The sequence below is a fragment of the Zalophus californianus genome, chromosome 7 (genome assembly GCF_009762305.2).
Source record: "Zalophus californianus isolate mZalCal1 chromosome 7, mZalCal1.pri.v2, whole genome shotgun sequence".
In the NCBI taxonomy this organism is placed as follows: domain Eukaryota; kingdom Metazoa; phylum Chordata; class Mammalia; order Carnivora; family Otariidae; genus Zalophus; species Zalophus californianus.
In genome coordinates, this window is record NC_045601.1 from 31,799,065 (window position 1) to 31,818,651 (window position 19,587).

The 19,587-nt window shown below is 38.3% G+C and overlaps 1 protein-coding gene and 1 pseudogene across 1 annotated transcript; both read left to right on the top strand.

Annotated features, from left to right (window-relative positions):
* The first annotated feature begins 5,101 nt into the window (after positions 1 to 5,101).
* TAAR1 (trace amine associated receptor 1) lies at positions 5,102 to 18,889 on the top strand. The gene is made up of 2 exons (XM_027603257.1): positions 5,102 to 5,225; positions 17,456 to 18,889. The coding sequence occupies exon 2, from the start codon at positions 17,561 to 17,563 to the stop codon at positions 18,575 to 18,577; it is 1,017 nt and encodes a 338-aa protein (XP_027459058.1). The 5' UTR covers positions 5,102 to 5,225; positions 17,456 to 17,560; the 3' UTR covers positions 18,578 to 18,889.
* On the top strand, positions 13,290 to 13,543 carry LOC113927434 (annotated as a pseudogene).
* Positions 18,890 to 19,587: the final 698 nt, after the last annotated feature.

Sequence of the window (19,587 nt, forward strand, 5' to 3'; positions counted from 1 at the left end):
CTACGCACTATATTCCTAATCTCATGAATCTAGCTTTTCTCTGACCCACCTCCCAATGACTTATAATACTGCATTGACATTGCTCCAAAACGCTAATGACACTTTCTTTACCCTATCATCTTATTCTCAGTCCATGTCCTTACTTTATCACTTTGTAATATTTTATACTGTGACTCCATCTTAAGCATTCTTTTTCCTCCCCTTGGCTGTATTGATCTTTCTTTGTATTTCTTCTCCATACCTAGAAAAATCGTTCACACAGTTCCATCTTCTCTCTTTCTTTCTCTGGGATATTTTTAGTCCTCTGCCACAGACAGCTTCAGCTGTTACCACAAGAATGATGCCCTCCGGAGCACCTGGGTGGCTCAATCATTGAGCGTCTGCCTTCGGCTCAGGTCATGATCCCAGGGTCCTGGGATTGAGCCCCGCATCAGGCTCCCTGCTCCGCGGGAAGCCTGCTTCTCCCTCTCCCACTCCCCCTGCTTGTGTTCCCTCTCTCGCTGTGTCTCTCTCTGTCAAATAAATAAATAAATAAAATCTTGGAAAAAAAAAGAATGATGCCTTCTTATCACGGGTTCTGACTCCTCCTGTGTTATCGACACAAATATTCAGCTAATCTGCTACAAATCTCAGGCAGTCAATCAACCAGTCATTACTGAGCACATACTATGTGCCAGGTCCAGGGAATACAGCAGTGAACAAAGCCTATACGGTCTCTGTCTTCATCAAGCTCACGATATCTACAAGAATGTCCCACTCAAACTCCAGACCAACAGGCAAACTGGATGCATATCCAGGGACATGGATCATGCCATCATTAAGAATCATTCAATGATTCAATGATAAACCCTTCATTTTGTAATTGCGAAGCTCATGTTCCCAGAAGTTTGGCAACATGCCCATGTATAAAGTTTTCAGTAAAACTGGGAAGTGGATGATTGTTATTTTATTTCTAGTCCTAGCCTATGCCCATTCTTTTAGGCAGTGTTTTTTTTTTTTTTTTTTCTTGAAGTCCCCCTTTTCTCCAAAGAATGTAGTTTAAAGTTGTTTTTCCTGAAAATATTAGTTAGGAGAATCTTAATACTCATAATGACTGAGAGTATCAATTAACCCAGTGTATCTCAACTTTGGTACCATTGTCATTTTGGGCTGGATAATTGTTGTGGGGACTGTCCCATGCATTAAAAGATGTTTAGCAGCATCCCTGGCCTCTACTTATTAGGTGCCCATAACACCCTTCCCATCCCACACCCCCCAGTTGTGACAATTAAAAATGTCTCCAGATATTGCCTAATGTCCCCGGTGGGGGGTGGGGGGGGGCACCTTACCACCTTGAGAACGAATGCTCTAGCCTGTGTCAGTGGAGAGACTTTCATTTCTCCCAGATATTTTTTCATTTCTAAGAAAACGTGAATAGCAAGAAAGCAATAATATTACTGCAAATTTTTCTATTGACTCGTTCCTGCCTTCACACAGTCCATTTCATTAAAAATTTTCATCCCTTATGAGATTGTGATGTTTTCTTCAATAATGAACTGCTATACATAATTACAAAGCTGTTCTCTGGAGGCAGTGTAGAATCTTCCTTCAGAACATGGGGTCAGGTGTTTAAGAAATATTAACTTGATTTCTGGCTTTGCTGTTTGCTAGTAATATGACATTGGAAAAGCCATTTAAATTCTCCCAAACTCATCATAACCTATAAAGTGGAAATAATGATATCTACTCCATTTGGTTATTATGAGGATTAAGTGAAAATACTACTTTAGTACTTAATTCCATTCATAATAAGGGCTCAATTAGTATATTCACATATAATAGAAATAACTTTACAAATATTTTTTGAGGGGTGCCTGAGTGGTGCAGTCAGTTAAATGTCCAACTCTTGATTTTGGCTCAGGTCATGATCTCAGGGTCATGAAATTAAGCCTTACGTAGGGCTCTGCGCTCGGCTCAGAGTCTGCTTGAGATTCTCCCTCTCCCTGTCCCTCCTGTTTATGCTCTCTCTCTCTCTCTCTTTAAAATAAATATCTTTAAAATATATATATATATTTTGAAAACCTCATCAACATACCCACTGAAACATGCCAAACCAAGATACCTCAATTTTGTTCTTTGCAAATAAAGCAAGAGGGATAAAGCTAATCATTAACTTGGAATTCATTAGGCTTAGATAGTGGGATTTAGACACTTGCTAGTTTCTATTTTCTTGTGTGTGTGTGTGTGTGTGTGTGTGTGTGTGTGTGTAACAAGAAGGAAAAAGTAACTTGAATGCCTAATGTACACAGTCAAAACACTTCTTTTGATAAAAATGATGCTGGAATAAGATAATAAAAATGTAAGACGTGATTGTTACCAATTAAACTATTTTAATTTTCCACTATGAAATTATTTCATTAAGATTAAATACAAAGTTTTTGTGTATATTTCCCTATTATAAGTATAGCTTGTTTGTGAAGTTCTCTGAGACCTTTCCAGATTCATCTTATATGTGACCTCCTGTGAGCAATCTTTCCTGGCTACCATGTGAGGTTTCCAGGTCTTTCTTATGTGCTACCATAACTCAGCCTTTCTAGTTCAAGTCAGCACTTTCTCTATCATACTGTATTTGTTTGCACATCTAACTCACCATTAGCTACATATTCCTGGAAGGAAGAATCATAATTATATTTTATCTCACAAGCTTGACACCCAGTGATTATCAGCTAAATAAATGTTCAGGTTAAAAGAAAGAATGTGACATAAAATGAAAAGAAGACTTCAGGGGAGTTTTATATTTAACACAAGTGAAATTATGAGAATTCCATAGTCAGGTAATACTTTGAAAAACCTTTAAAAATGAATAATTAACTCGTAATTTATCATCATTCAACCAACAAATATTTATTGAGCAACTGATTTGCAGGCACTATTTTAGGTATGAGAAGACAGTAATGAACAAAGCAGACGAGATCTCTGATTTCCTAGAGCTTACTAAACTCCACTACGCGAAGCATTGTACTTACTTTCAAAGAACACTCACAAAACGACAGGTGTATGTATGATTCAGGCAAACACTGAACTCATGTTTGGAAAGGTGAATGATATTTTCTACTTACTGTTATAAGAAGTGAACTTGTATCTTATTTCTTGAACAGAATATCTGGAAATTTCTGAAACAGGAGTTATATTCACCTAGTAAAATGTCAGCTTCACTTAGTAAAGGGTAATTTTCATTTTATGCTTTTCTGGTTTTGCTCTGGCAGCTTTTGTTAATGGCTATTTAGATCACAGGTAACCCATCGTGTGGTGTCAGTTTTCTGCAAGGCGGGAGAATGGGGTAATAAAGCTCAGTGGCTTCTTTCAGAAACACAATTAGCCCAGTAATCTGTTATCATTAAAATGCTGTATAACAAACCACCCCAAAAGTCAGTAGCTTAAAATATAGCAACTTATGTTCATGAATCTGTGGGGTCAGCTAGGGTGGCTCGGCCGTATGCCTCATACCTCTATGACCCAATCTGTTCCACATTCTCTCATCCTTCTTGGATCAGTGGGCTTCACTGGGGCATGGTTTCCTCATGGGAGGGCACGGAAGACATTCATAAATATGGGAGTCCTCCTCCAGACAAGGCTTAGAGGGACGCCTGGGTGGCTCAGTCGGTTAAGCGTCTGCCTTTGGCTCAGATCATGATCATAGGGTCCTGAGATCGAGCCCCACATCGGGCTCCCTGCTTAGCAGGGGAGCCTGCTCCCCCTCTCCCTCTGACCCTTCCTGCACTTGTGCTCTCTCTCACTCATTCTCTCTCTTTCAAATAAATAAATAAAATTTTCTTTTTTTTAAAAAGATTTTTTATTTATTTATTTGCCAGAGAGAGAGAGAGAGAGAGTGAGAGCACAAGCAGGGGGAGCGGCAGGCAGAGGGAGAAGCAGGCCTCCTGCTGAGCAGGGAGCCTGATGTGGGACTCGATCCCAGGATCCTGGGATCATGATCTGAGCCGAAGGCAGACGCTTAACCGACTGAGCCACCCAGGCGTCCCAATAAATAAAATCTTCTAAAAAAAAAAAAAAAAAGACAAGGCTTAGAACTGGCACACTTTTATTTCTGTCTATATTCTTTTGGCCAAAAAAGTAAAGTGGCAAAGCTGAAGTATGAAGAACAGGGAAGAAACCCTTATTCTCAGTGAAGAAAAGACATAGGTGTAGATGCTAACAGAGTGCAGAATTAGGACCAGTAATAGTCTATCACAATGATCCTATGATTTCCTGGGGCAGAATAACAAATAGACATAGATGAGAAATTGTGCTTGTTAAGCTAGTCATCGTGCTACATTGAAGGAGCTGGCTCCATGTGTGAGAGGGTCATTTTGGAAGTTTTATTTAGAGGAGTTAAAACTTGATGGGCTACATATATGTGACCATCTCACCTCTAACGCAGTGTTTCTATAATTGCGGTTAGTAACATTATTGGGGTATAAGTGCCAGTTATTAAAAAAAGAAAATAGAAAATATCAGAGTGGGTTGAATGAAGTAAGCATAATTTTTAATGAAAACATTTGCTTCTGTTGTGGATGCTTACCTACATGTATATTGAGTTGAGAGTCATGATATAAAATATATTTCTTCCTATTGCGGTTAAAACAAAGTTTGGGAAAGCCGTTGTTTTAACTTATTTTCTACCCATAGAATGTTATTGGGTTTAAGTACATTCTAATTTTTCAAACTAGTCCTTATAAGTTACCTGTTTTGAAGCTGAACTGTTTTTTTGGTGCTAGTTATTTCCTTTGTAAAGTTGTCTAATACAGGAGTACTTTTCTTTCAAATCAATCAACAATTAAGGCAGTTTTAATGGACATGTGTTCTTATACATATGCTGTTAACACCATGACTGTGGTTACTGGTGGCCCATGTTTGAGATTATTTTTTTAAAGTAATGGTAATATTTACCTTCTCTATTTAGTTTGCTCACTGCTAGCTTCCTGATGCTGGTTTAGAATAAAAGCACCTCCCAGTTACATGTATCAATAATGTATTGTTACCTTGTTTATGAAAGATTTATTATCGGCTTATCTTTTCCAGATTTTAATATTTGCATCACTTGTCTATGTGAACTGTGGCCTATCAGAGCGCAATGGGTGGCTCTAACCAGTAGCAGCTCTGCAGGGGACAGATGCAGTGGGCCTCCTCCCAGAGGCTGTGTTTCTGCTCCCAGCTCATCCACTCTCTCTTCACTCTTACCTGAGAAGGTAGGTCTGAATGCACTCAACAGCCACATCAAAAAGCAGGGACTAGCCTGGGGGCCTTGGACATCTTTTATTGAGAGAACTCTGAAGATCATAAAAGTTATCAGCGGTTTGGTACTTATACATTAAAAATTTATGATTATTTAATAGAAAAGTTAACAAGGTTCCTGTAATTTAGTTACTTAAAACCTATGTTAGTAAGAGAAGCTGAAAAATAGTTATATATTTTTAAATAGCTTGCTTTATATGTACTTTTAAAATGTTTCACTTTTATTAAAAATTCACCTATGAAAACCTAGGAAACTTGAAATGTTGGAACATGATTTTTTAATCTCCTTTTCTTGTAAATGAAGAAGGACATTCCTTCTGTGTATGTTGGCTGGTTTTAACATTATGTAAAGGATCTTCATAGAGATTTTTTCAGGTTTTAAAATGAAATCGTATGTTATTGTTACTATATACTAAACTACAGAACTAAAATCTTATTTGCACAAATATTATTTGGTGGGAAAATCCTGGCCCATTGTTGAATGACTTCCCTATTTAGTGTGTGTTGTGTGTGTGCGTGCGTGTCTTTTTGTGTCTACATGCCATGTATTAGATTGACTAACATGAATCTTTTAGTTATGATGACCTAAATCTGATACATATTATCTTATGCAGGTCTACATAGCAGAAAAACTTTCAGGTATAGTCTATTTACCTACTTATAGTACTGCTAGAAATTGTTTTTTCTCTTCTTGTCTGTCCACGTTGATGGATAAGCAAACAAATGGAATTTGCCATGATTCCTGTTTCTTCAAGATGGAAACAGATTGCTTCCAGTGATGTCCCCTATCAAGACTCATGACTTAAGTATTTGAAAACATTGTTTCTTCTGCCCCTTGACTCTTTCTTGCCTTTAAAATAAGTATTTTTGGGGGTGCCTGGGTGGCTCAGTTGGTTAAGTGTCTGCCTTCGGCTCAGGTAATGATCCCAGGGTCCTGGGATTGAGCCCTGCATCAGGCTCCCTGCTCGGTGGAGAGTCTGCTTCTCACTCTCCCTCTGCCACTCTCTCTGCTTGTGCTCAGTCTCTCTCTCAAATAAATAAATAAAATCTTAAAAAAATAAAATAAGTATTTAAAAAAAATACTTTTAGTATTTTAATAAGGAATACTGGAGAGATTACAGAGTTGCAAACATATTTTTGGAATAAAATTATTATCAAGTTTATCTAATTATATTTCTAAATTTGTATAGAACAAAAACAGGATATGGGTTCAGTTCAGAAATTTAGCAAAATTTTAATTTTAATATAATGTTAAAATGGATTAATAACTCATATAAAGAATTATACAACCACAAAAAACCCAAATTGTATAATTTGTTAATAGTTATTCACCAATAGTTTTTTTCAAGTTTCATTAAACTTTCATTTGGAGCAATTCATTAACAATCAATTTAATTTTATTAAATAATTTTTTCTAGTTATGAAAGTGAAACATTCTCATAGTAGAAAGCCTGGAATACGTGGAAATTAGAGAGAAGAAAGTAAAACTCACCTGTTATTTTGCCACCCAGGAAAATTTTTTTCTAAAATTTGGTATTATTTCTCTTTTATGTTGTTTAATTTTAATTTTTTTTTTAATTTCAATCTCACCATGTCTGAATAAATGATACTGAGCATTTGGAGTATACCATTACATACCTATTTTTCATGCTTATACAAATATGTGTGTGTGTGTGTGTGTGTGTGTGTGTGTTTGTATGTCAGTATGTGTACCCCTATACACGGTATTTTAAAACACTTTGCAAATTTTTTTTTAAGATTTTATTTATTTGTTTGAGAGAGAGAGACACAGTGAGAGAGGGAACACAAGCAGTGGGAGTGGGAGAGGGAGAAGCAGGCCTCCCACGGAGCAGGAAGCCCGATGCGGGGCTCAATCCCAGGACCCTGGGATCATGCATGACCTGAACCGAAGGCAGACGCTTAACAACTGAGCCACCCAGGCGCCCAATGTTTTTTTTTTTTCTTTACTTGACAAGGTATCATTGACATCTTTCTATGTCTCTATGTAAAAAGAACCAACTCATTTAACATCTTATTTTTTTAAGATTTATTATTTATTTATTTATTTGAGCGAGCGAGAGAGAGAATGAGTGGGGAGAAGGGCAGAGAGACAAGTAGACTCCCTGTGGAGCAAGGAGCCTGGCACAGAGCTTGATCCCTGGGATCATGACCTGAGCCGAAGGCAGACACTCAACTGTCTGAGCCACCCAGGCGTCCTAATTTAACATCTTATTGAACATATATCATGTCTACTGATGTGTATATGTCTGATAGAGGTTCAGACTATTTTAGTTTTTACTTCTGTTGCTGTTACAAAAACTACTGCTGTGTTGAACAACATGGGCATTTTAAACTTTAAAAAATACTCCTAGAGAAACTTGCCAAAATAAATGATTAGCTATACATCTTGTCATCTTGTCAAGAAGTTTAACTTGCTAGCCTCTTACCAACCTGATAACAACTGGGGGACATCGAGATAGCTGAGATTTTAAGTTCCGGGTTAACATTAAATGGTTTCTTGAAATACATGTTTTTCATTTCAAAAATCCTTATGTAACAAGCATTATATTGTATCCTATGTTTATAATCCTTTTTGTGTTAAAATAAATCTTAATTTAGATAATATTACTCACTGTTGTTGCTTTTATTCTTCATCTCTGGCTATTTAGAAATTTTTGGTTTGATTTAATTCTTATACTGTTAGAGTATTTCCTAGAGTTTCTCAGAAGGTGGTTATAAATGCATATTTGTTATCTTTCTTTTGCCTTCCTGTGACTACCATTTTGACTGAATATAAGACTGTTGAGTTGCTATTTTCTTAATAGTTTTTAAACTCATTCCACTGCCCCCTGGCTTCCAAAATTACAAATAAATCCTATGGTAGCCTGATCGTCTTCCCTTCTTTGTTTTTTTAAAGCAGTGTTGTTGACATTTAATTGATATGTAAAGAACCGTACACATTTAACAGGTACAACTTGAGAGTTTGGACACATGCAAACACCTGTAATACTATCACCACAATGAAAGAATTTCTAACTGGATGGCTATAACATTTTCTTTCTTATCTTTGGAATCAGAGCCAGGCTAAGTGTATGTACCTTATTTTATATAGGCCCCAGGGGGCACAGAAATGAGCTACTGAACTCCTCAGTTTATTTGTTCATTCATTCAAGGCTTTATTCATTTTTTGTGCTCCGTACATGTTCTAGACATTTCCCAGGCCCTGAGGCTATAGCAGTTAATAAGACAGCCCATTCCCTTATGACACACTACCCCTCTTTCTTTTGTTTCATTTTGATTTTTCCCTGTTTATCCCCCTTGGCCCATTCCTTTCCCTCTGCCTATAATAACCCTTTAGAATGCATCTTTTTCATATTGATTTAAATATATGTGTATTCTTGTAAAGGTTTCTGAGACTTTTTACACATTTCCTTAACATGTCTATAACATTTCTCTGGGATGTTTACTTATTTGATAAACACTACTCACAAGATGATATTGTAAACACTCATTCCAGCCTTATAAAAGCCCAGGAAATAGATTTCTTTTTTCTCATTTTTTTTTTAAGATTTTATTTATTTATTTGGCAGAGAAAGAGAGAGAGAGAGCGCACAACCAGGGGGAGCCCTATGCAGAGGGAAAGGGAGAAGCAGGCTCCCCATGGAGCAGGGAGCCCAATTCAGGCCTCAATCCCAAGACCTTGGGATCATGACCTGAGCTGAAGGCAGACACTTAACCGACTGAACCACCCAGGTGCCCCTCCTTTTTTCTTTTTTTTTTTTCCATAAGAAAACTGTAGCGCCAAGAAGTTGGGTAGCCTGTCCAAAGGCACAGAACAGGTGAATGGCCAGGCCTGACTGGACTTGAACAGAGACAGTGGGCACTAAAAGCCACACTCTTTAGCACAAAACTCCAACTTCACAAATTCAAAACCCAACTCCCAATTTTCTCCTGCTCCTTGACCTTCTCCAACCACCATCTTTTCCATCTCTGTAAATGGGAGCCCCCCACTTCAAGCTGCTCAAACCAAAAGCCTTCCTATTTCCTTTGATAACTTCCTCCCAGCCTGCACTCAGTCGATGTGTAAATCCTGCCTGCTGTATCTTCAGAATATTTCCAAAGTTGGCCACTACTCTCTACACTCACCACCACTACTATGCCCAAACCATCATCTTCCCTCACCAGGTTATAGTGGCAGCTTCCCTCACCTTTGTCCTTACCCTCTGCCTCTGTTCTCAGCACAGTAGCCAGGGTGAACCTGCCAGAACCTGTCAGATCATGTTGCTGGGTTCAAACCCACCAGTGTCTTCCCTTTTCATTCAAAGGCAAAGCTAAAATTCTTACTCTGACCTGTGAGGCCCAATTCAGTGTAGCTTTGTACAGCCTCCCTGGTTCCCCCATCTCTTCTTCTGCTTTTGCTGGCTCTGCTCCAGCCACATTGCAATCTGCTAATTTTACAAACACACTAGATCATGTTCCTGTCTCAGGGCCTTTGAGCTTGCTGTATCCTCTCCCTAGATTGCTCTTCCCCTACGTGTCCATGTGGTTAGCTCCTCAGTTCATTCAGGTGTTTCATTCAGAGTCAGCTTCTTATTTAAGTTTTCCATGGCTACCTTACCCTAAAGTTCAATCCTCCTCCCAAACATCGCAGCTCTCCCTTCTCTGCTTTATTTTTTCCCCTTAGCAGACATTGCAACCTAACTTCTTATTTATTGATCACGTTTATTGTCTGTGTCCCTCACCCAAACTGGAATGTAGGTTCCTCAAGGGGCAGGAAGTTTTGTTGGGTCTGGTCACCCCAGGACCTAGTGTCTGATGGAGGGAAGGCATTCACTCCATATTTATGAAAAAAAAAGTGAGTGAATTCTTCTTTCTTTGTATTGTAGCTTAGTGTGTGTGATATTCTTCCATTAGATTTCCAGGGTCAGTGACTTAGTCTTCAGCTGTGATTATTCTCTTTTATAAATTCTTTATGGATTGTAAAAATACCTTGATATTATTTCTTTTGGTTGTAGAACCTTTTCTGTGCACTAATTTGATGTCCTTGGGTGTTTTTACTAAGTTTTGTTTAAAGTTCTCACTTGTCTGCCTCTAGAGTAGCCAACCACCTTTTCTAATTGACTTGACCCCTCTCTGTGCCTCTATTGCTGTTTTCTTAAAATGAATTGTGAACTTTGAGCGCTCTTATTGAGGGTGTAGACAGTTTTGGCAGGCCAGGCTGTTAAAGTCTGGGTTTCCACCTTTCTTTCACAGGCAAGGCTGTTTACGATGCTTGCTTCCAGTTTGTAAATGGTATGATTTTCCTATAACTTATTTTTAAAAGATGTGTCTCTTCATCAACTGCATTTCAATTTTAAAGAAAAATTTGCCAGAACTATTTTATTTTATTATATATTTTTAAAGATTTTTTTAATTTATTTGAGAGAGAGTCAGAGAGAGCACAAGCGGGAAAGGGGCAGAGGGGGAGAGAGAAGCAGACTCCCTGCTGAGCAGGGAGCCCAACATGGACACGGGTTCAATCCCAGAGTCAGATGCTTAACTGACTGAGTCACCCAGGTACCCCTGCCAGAATTATTTAAACTCAATCCTCTGTTTGATTTGTAAAAAGTTAATTATTAGACCTTTTATGGCTTCATTTCCCAATTCTTTTTTTCTTTTTTTTTTAAAGATTTCATCCATTTATTTGACAGAGAGAGACAGCGAGAGAGGGAACACAAGCAGGGGGAGCGGGAGAGGGAGAAGCAGGCCCCCAGCTGAGCAGGGAGCCCGACGCAGGACTCGATCCCAGGACCCTGGGATCATGACCTGAGCCGAAGGCAGATGCCCAACGAGACGGAGCCACCCAGGTGCCCCATTTCCCAATTCTTGAGATCCTAATTCTCATGCCTTCCACAAGCATCCGATGCTTCTCTGCAAATAATTCTTTTTTTTTCAAAAAGAATACATGGGTAGTATGTTTTATGAACATTTGAATATAGTACACCATCTTTCACAGTCCATAAGTACATTTCTTGCATACAAAATTCTCTAGTTTCAAATTTTTCTCCTCATAGCTCCATGTATACTGAGGTCAGCCTTATTTTTGTTCCTGTAAAGGTACATTATTTTGGGGTTTTGGATTTGTAGGAAGATACCAAATTATATCCACTGTATTATCAAGTTAAATTCTGGACTGTATCGACTGTGAATGCATGTACTTACCAGATATCTTTAATTAGAGAAGAAGAAAGTGAGCTAGCCCTGCAAATATCAGCAGTTTTAGTTTCTACGGAAACTCTGACGGGGGACACATAACCTCTGGCAACAATCTCTCATAGGATGGGGTCTTGCTAGATTAGAAAGTTTAGGCTTGCTACACCCACTGCTCTTTTATTTTTTTAATTTTTTAAAGATTTTATTTATTTATTTGACAGAGAGAGAGAGACAGTGAGAGAGGGAACACAAGCAGGGGGAGTGGGAAGGGGAGAAGCAGCTTTCCCGCTGAGCAAGGAGCCCAACCGGGGATTCGATCCCAGGATCGCGGTATCGTGACCTGAGCCGAAGGCAGAGGCTTAACCATCTGACCCACCCAGGCGCCCAACCCACTGCTCTTTTAGCGGGGACTTGAAAACCCTTTCAGAAGATCTTATTCTAAGAATTATTTTTTCATTTTAAGGCATGGTTAATAACATCCTGCTTTCTTGGTTCTGGAACTAAATGTAGGATCAACAAGTTTCCAGTCCCATCTATTGGGAGAAGGCAATTATGGTCTCTAAACAAACTTGAGAACTATTCACTGGATTCACACAGACTGTATGGCTTTTTCCTAGCATACTTTAAATCCTGTATCTCTTTTGAGCACCATGGACTCGTGACCTTTCATTAACTGAACTGGTTGCATTGGCTGACAATGTTTTCTTATGATGATCAAATGGTCACATATTGGTTAAGCAAGAATCATCTGAAACTTTGAAAGTTTGCCAAAAGTTTGAGTACAATAGTTTATGTAGGACCATACAATTTTTTTTTAAAGATTTTTAATTTATTTATTTGACAAAGAGACACAGCGAGAGAGGGAACACAAGTAGGGGGAGTGGGAGAGGGAGAAGCAGGCTTCCCGAGGAGCAGGGAGCCCGATGCGGGGCTCGATCCCAGGACCCTGGGATCATGACCTGAGCCAAAGGCAGACGCTTAATAACTGAGCCACCCAGGCGCCCCCATACAATTTTTAATATTATCTGGGAGCAGTAGAACAATCATAAAACAGCAATCTATTTGGGTTAAAACAAAATTTAGTTGTAATTTAAGTCTGCATTACTTTTGAATTCCCTCCCTCAAATCAGTCAGGGTATTATGTACTTCAGTTTTGTATAAAAGCAAGTACAGAATATCTATGGAAAGTTCTAGAACAAAAAATGAAATCCTGAGTTATAATGTTTCATATCCCTATCCCTCATTTTACATTATGTGCTAACCACAAAGTCACCATCTAGAAGAAACAGAAAGTCACTTAAAAAATCCAAACAAGCCAACAAGGCATTGAGATTCTGGCTTCTATCTGGGTCAAGGACAGTTGTTTATTCTTAGTTTCCTTTAAGGTATCAAGTGGTCTTTGCCTTGAATTCCCCAGGAATTTAACTGCTCTACACTTTCTGCTAGGAAACTGCTTTTTTACATTTCTATCTGGCTTATGCATCTGGGTTAGGACATACTAGAAGGTTCTGCACTGTTGCAACTCCAGGCCATTTTACTGTTGTTTTCCTTGAATAACTGCCAGTTTCCTTGGGGTAAGGGGCAGAAGATCTTGATGTCTCCCTAAATGTACTTTGGAGCTCAGTTGACTTTCTCCTGTAGGGTTGTAACATGCTGAGAAATTCCTCATCTAGGCTAGTGTCACTTCTGCCTCTCCCTGGTTCTGTTCACCTGCATGCCAGTGATTGCTGCCTGAGTTTTAAAAAGCTATGACTTTGGAGGTGGGCCAGGGGGCGCAGCATGCGGGCCTGACCTCACCTCCTCTGGAGCTCGACAGCAGGCGCAGGATGCCAAACTATTAGACCTGGGAGATGTTCAGCAGCGCGGCTGAGAAAGGACCTCGCCAGCCCTATGAAGGCACGTGTGGTTCTCACAAACTGGCATTCCGATGGGACTTCGTGTATTAAAGTAACAAGTGATTTAGTTTGGTGCAAAGAACAGACCAAGCCCTAGTGTAAAGAAGATTGAGAAATTCCACAGTCAACTAAAGCGACTTCTGGTAACCAAGGAGTGCTGTATTGGTGCCATGGAAACGGACTGAAGGGTTTGAAATAAGATCCTCCAGTTTCTAGGATGTAAATACCTTTTGAATCTAAAAAAGTGTTGTGAAAAAAAAACACTTCATGTAACTGAGTGGACTCTTCAGAGGCCGGCAGATCATTTTTTGTACTTTGTTTCTTAATGTTTACTTTAGAGAGCTAGGAATGTAAATGCTTTCAGATAGAAAGCCTTTATTTATTTTTGCAAATTGAACAAGAAATGCACTTATGTTTGGAAACTTTTTGCAGATTGATGTTGGGCAAAATACATAATTATTCTCTGACAAGTTTGTATCAGTAATTTGAAAATGACGTATCAATAGAAGGCAATTCTTCCTTAAAACAAAACAAAACAAAAACTATGACATTCTCCTCTGTACGCCATGATTACCTTTTCAAGGGGCCCTATGGGACTCTTTCCTTGACTTTATAACTAATTATTACAACTGATGGCAAACAGAATGAATTTCTCCTCTGTTTAACATCATCTGTTGAACATGCTTTCCACACCATCCACAGAATTCATTCATATTCTTTACCTTTTCTGAAACAATGGTGAGGAAGGAACCAATCCACTCTTTGGCTTTGAAGCTAGGTACTCAAGTCAAGACTCTAGAATTAAGCTAGAAAGGAAGGGGAAAAAAAGAAAAGAAGCAGGGAAACCAGTTGGGAGGCTACTAATTTGACAGTGGTTGGTGGCTGGGACCATGAGAACTGGTCCAATCATGGATATATTTTCAGTGAAGTGTCAAGATACTTACTGATAGATTGACTTTATTACTGAGTGTGAGAGAGAGTGGTCAATAATCACTTTAAGCTGTAAGACTGAGGATTTTCAAGAATGGAGTTGCCATTTTTGAGATGTGTAGGAAGGAAGAGGAGATGGACACCTGTTGTGGAGAAGATTGGAGGCTTTAGACACAGTAAGTGGTGATATTCTCTAGACAGCAGGACATGTTTGTCCAGAATGTAGGGGGGGAAGTCATGGCCGGAGGTATTCATTTGAGACTCCTCAGCATATAGATTAGCTTAAAGCCAGGAGACTATAAATAGGGAGCAGATATAAGCAGAGAAGGGAACAAAGGACTAGCCTCAAGGCAAGTGAATTCAGGAAAACCTAGCAATGGAGACTGAAAAGAGTAGCCATTGAATTCAGAGCTGCAAGGGAAGGAATTGTTTCAAGAAGTATCTAGGAGGTCAAGGAAGGAGAAGCCTGAGAATTTACCACTGGGTTTAATAACCTAGGACAACAAAATTAAAAAACTGTTTTGAGCTCTTGGCCTTAATGCCACCTTCTTGGAAACCTCTGCCCCATGAGAGGAAGCAGCACATGCACAGGCTGAAGGGTCAAGGAAGAAAGATGGAGCAGAGGTCCAAGTAAAGTGCTGACTTGTACGCCCGTGGAAGCCACAGGAGCAGAAATAAGGAAAGTGAGAGGCCAGCGACGCTTGTACCAACGTTTGGACTGCTTGCCTACTTTTTAGAACTTGGTTCAGTGGGTCCAGAACATCCTTCACCATCTGATCACAATGACCACCTTTGAGAAATCCACCTTGCTCATACCAAAATAGTCCCTTTTGGTCCTTTGCCCTGGACCTGTGACTTTCTGGACTAATTCTGTTTTCATTTGTGGCTGAATGTAACACGTTACCATAAATCATCTCTTCTGCTGTCTTAGCTGAAAAAAAATTTTTTTTGGTGGTGTGTTTACAATAAAAGTCTTATTAGAGTTTATTCAAAAGGTTAGTAGAAGAAGAAAGACGAGGAGTGTAAATGACTCTTTCAAAGAGGTTTTGTTTATTTTCCTTTCCCATAAAGGGGAAATATAAGGGGATCATCGGAAGACGTGGATTTAAAAATAATTCTTTCTGAGGAATTTATTGTTTTTATGGAAGAGTATTATATTTGAAGGGATTGGAGGACAGGTGTTTTAAATTTATTAAAATATGCATTTTAGTACCTAAATATTTTATTTATTTTTATTCCTGCACTTCCAGTTATGGATACATTTAGATTTCTATGTAGTCTTGATCTAAACTGTCAGCCCAGAAGGAATGGGAGGAAATGAAAAGGAAGGCAGACTCCTGGAATATTCTAAAACTTGTTGCTATTTTCTCGCATTTCAACATTGGGCAGGTTGTTCATCGACTGCCAGAAATTCACATTCCTCCAAATTCCCTCTCTCCCTCTCTTCATATATATACATACATATATATTTATACATACATATATATATATATTTCAAAATATATTGAAAATTCTAGAATTTAGTTGAAAATTCAGAATCATATAGAAACAAAGGGGATATTTTTTAAAAGATTTATTTATTTATTTTTAGAGAGAGAAATCGAGAGAGAGAGAGAGAGTGTACACTCCAGTAAGGGGAGGGACAGAGGAGGAGGGAGAAGGAGAGAAGCAGTCTTGGGGTGGGGGAGAGGGTCTCAAACTCATGATCCTGAGATCCGGACCTGAGCCTAAATCAAGAGGCTCAGGCTTAACTGACTGTGTCACCCAGGTACCCCCAAAGGGGATGTTTTTATACCAGCTCTCATGGAGCTTTGGGATTTTTAATGGACATAAGGAGGAAGAAGATGCCATTTCTTTTTTTGTTTGTTTTTTTAAAGATTTTATTTATTTATTTGACAGAGACACAGTGAGAGAGAGAACACAAGCAGGGGGAGTGGGAGAGGGAGAAGCAGGCTCCCTGATGAGCAGGGAGCCCGATGCGGGGCTCGATCCCAGGACCCTGGGACCATGACCTGAGCTGAAGGCAGATGCCCAACGACTGAGCCACCCAGGCGCCCCAGCCATTTCTGTTTTAACAAGATTTTACTTTTGTTTTAAAACTGGGATTGAAAGAAAAAAAAATTTTAATGCGTTTCAGAGCTTTAAGAAAAACAAACAAAAAAAGAGCTCCAGTGCCATGCCCACAGCCCATATTGAAGCTCAGCTTCCCTGGGTTCTCACATCAGCCATTTTTTCTGCGTATGTCTTACCACAGACTTTGGTCTGTATATTTAAAATCCTTAATAATTTGGACAACAATATCACACTTCACTAAAAGGTACCACTTTTCAAGACATCCTATGTTCTTACATGAAAGTTCAAAGTTTAATGTTCTTGAAAGTAATTTATCTGAATTGATCCTTTCTGCCGTGGAAAGAAAATGTGGATTAGTAAAAAAGAAACTGTACTAGTAATTGAGACCTCAGGTCATATTCCAGCTTTAATGGTTTCATGAACGGAGACTCAATTTCTTGCCAGTATAATTATACTAACAACACATGTCGTGTCTTCCTTATAAGGAATAATGTTTATATCGTAGATGCAAAAATGTTAAATGAAGTAATGCTTGGAATGTATGTATAAGTGCTTTGCCAACTGGAAGTAAAGGCATGTAAGCTTCTTTCCATTACAATGAATTATAAAATAAGAAATATGTTATCAAGGGCAAAAGCAGGCACTAGTGGGTATTACTGTGAACAAGAGGCACATTTAAAATATTTCACTTTTTTCTCTCGAACATATTTTAATTCTAAAATTTCTGGCAATTTATATCTACCCTTTAGAATACAAACATTTCCCACAGGACTTTTCTTTGAGCAAAGACTATTTCTATAAATTGAAGCATATGAAAAAGTCATCGTTTCACATTTTCTGACCAGAAAAAGTGGCAGTTTCATATATTTCAACCTGATAATTCAACTTTTCATTTCTAGCATAGTACTCAGCATCGAGGAGATGTTAAAAAAAAGTTATTGAACTGACCTATGGAACTAAACTTAAGAATAAAAGCTCTTTCTAAAATAACTATTTTTTAGCAAGGAGTAATAGTGTGTTAGAAGTGAAAGGAATCAAATTGCCAATGATTCTCTCTCTCTCTTTTTTTTTTTCCTCCCGGGTTTCTGGAATAGGTATATGGAAGTAAAACAAGGAACCCTAACCTGATTATGGATTTCGAAGAAAGATTCCTCAACACACAAAGGAAGAAATAAACTGGTGGACAGCCTTCAGGAACGATGTCTTTTTGCCACAATATAATTAATATTTCCTGTGTGAAAAGCAGCAGGTCAAATGATGTTCGTGCTTCCTTGTATAGTTTAATGGTGCTCATAATTCTGACCACACTCATTGGCAATCTGATAGTCATTATTTCCATATCACACTTCAAGCAACTTCATACCCCAACTAATTGGCTCATTCATTCCATGGCCACCGCAGACTTTCTGCTGGGGTGCTTGGTCATGCCTTATAGCATGGTCAGATCTGTTGAGCATGGCTGGTACTTTGGAGAAGTCTTCTGTAAAATTCACACCAGCACTGACATTATGCTGAGCTCAGTATCCATTTTCCACTTGTCCTTCATTTCCATTGACCGCTACTATGCTGTGTGTGATCCATTGAGATACAAAGCCAGGATCAGTATCTTGGTTATCTTTGTGATGATCTTCATTAGTTGGAGCGTCCCTGCTCTTTTTGCATTTGGAATGATTTTTCTGGAGCTAAACTTCAAAGGAGCTGAAGAGATGTATTACAAATACATCCACTGCCTAGGGGGTTGCTCTGTTTTCTTTAGCAAAACATCTGGGGTACTGGCCTTTATGACTTCTTTCTATATACCAGGATCTATTATGTTGTGTGTCTATTCCAGAATATATTTCATTGCTCAAGGACAGGCAAGATCAATTCACAATGCAAATCAGAAGCTTCAAATTGGATTGGAAGAAAAAAATAGAATGTCACAAAGCAAAGAAAGGAAAGCTGCAAAGACTTTAGGGATTGTGATGGGAGTTTTCCTAATATGCTGGTGTCCTTTCTTTGTCTGCATGGTCATGGATCCTTTCCTGGACTACAATATTCCATCCACCTTGAATGATGCATTGATTTGGTTTGGCTACTTAAACTCTACTTTCAATCCACTGGTTTATGCGTTTTTCTATCCCTGGTTCAGAAAAGCACTGAAGATGATTCTATTTGGTAAAATTTTCCAAAAAGATTCATGTCGGTATAAACTATTTTTAGAATCACATCCATAGAATTATTATTTTTACTGCTTACTGTTTTGCAAAACAGGTAGTGATCATATTTATGATCACAACATAATCAACTACATGCACCAATTGCAAGGTCTTTTATCAATTATTTGAGCCAAAGAATGTGTAGAGAGATTCTTATATTTTGCTTCTTATTGAGATGTAGTAGATGTGATCTTTGCCATTTTTACTATCCACAGAAGCTTTGCAAGTCCAGAATTGAAGGCTCTTCATTAAAGAAATTTTCCAGGCCTTACATGAACTGCCATGAAATTGCCAGCAGTACCTTACTCCAGTTATTTAGGGAATGCATTTGGGAATGCAAATTAGAATGGTTTTGTCATTCATTTGCTTGACTATAAATGCCTTTTTGTAAAATCAAAGAAAGTACACATCAAATATTATTAAATAATTGTTTATACATGACTTGCTATTTACCATGAATCCTTATTAATATATATTCCAATTTTTAAATAACTTAATCTTCTTCTTCTTATAATAGGTGTTCTTGATTCTCAAAAAAGTTGCAAAAAATCAGAAAATAAAGAAATAAAAATCAAAAGTCATACAGAAATGAAATGAAAATAAAGATACCACTCATAGCTTACCTCCTAAAAGAACTACATCATTTAAAATTCTTAAAAACATAGTATTTTGGCGACCGTATAATGTTACATTGTATGGATCTACAAAGATTTTTTTTTCCAAACACGGGGCTTGAACTCATGGCCCTGAGATCAAGAGTCAGATATTTAACTGAGGCACCCAGGTGCCCACCAAGATTTTTTTTTAACCATTTCCCTATTATTGACCACTTAGATTTCAATTTCTTTTTTTTTTTAATGATGGAAATTAAACCAAATTTCTGTTACTTGCTAGTGAAGGTTATGAAAGTGTCTGGAAGGATTTTACCATATTTCAAAGTTGTGCCTGGGTATGGCAGGACTCAAAATACAAGCTCTATGAGGTAAAACAAATTCCCTTCTTGGGCTCCAGGCTACACTGAAAGAGAA

Excerpts from the sequence above, each read along its gene's own strand:
- TAAR1 (XM_027603257.1), top strand. The coding sequence starts at position 17,561 with ATGTCTTTTTGCCACAATATAATTAATATTTCCTGTGTGAAAAGCAGC.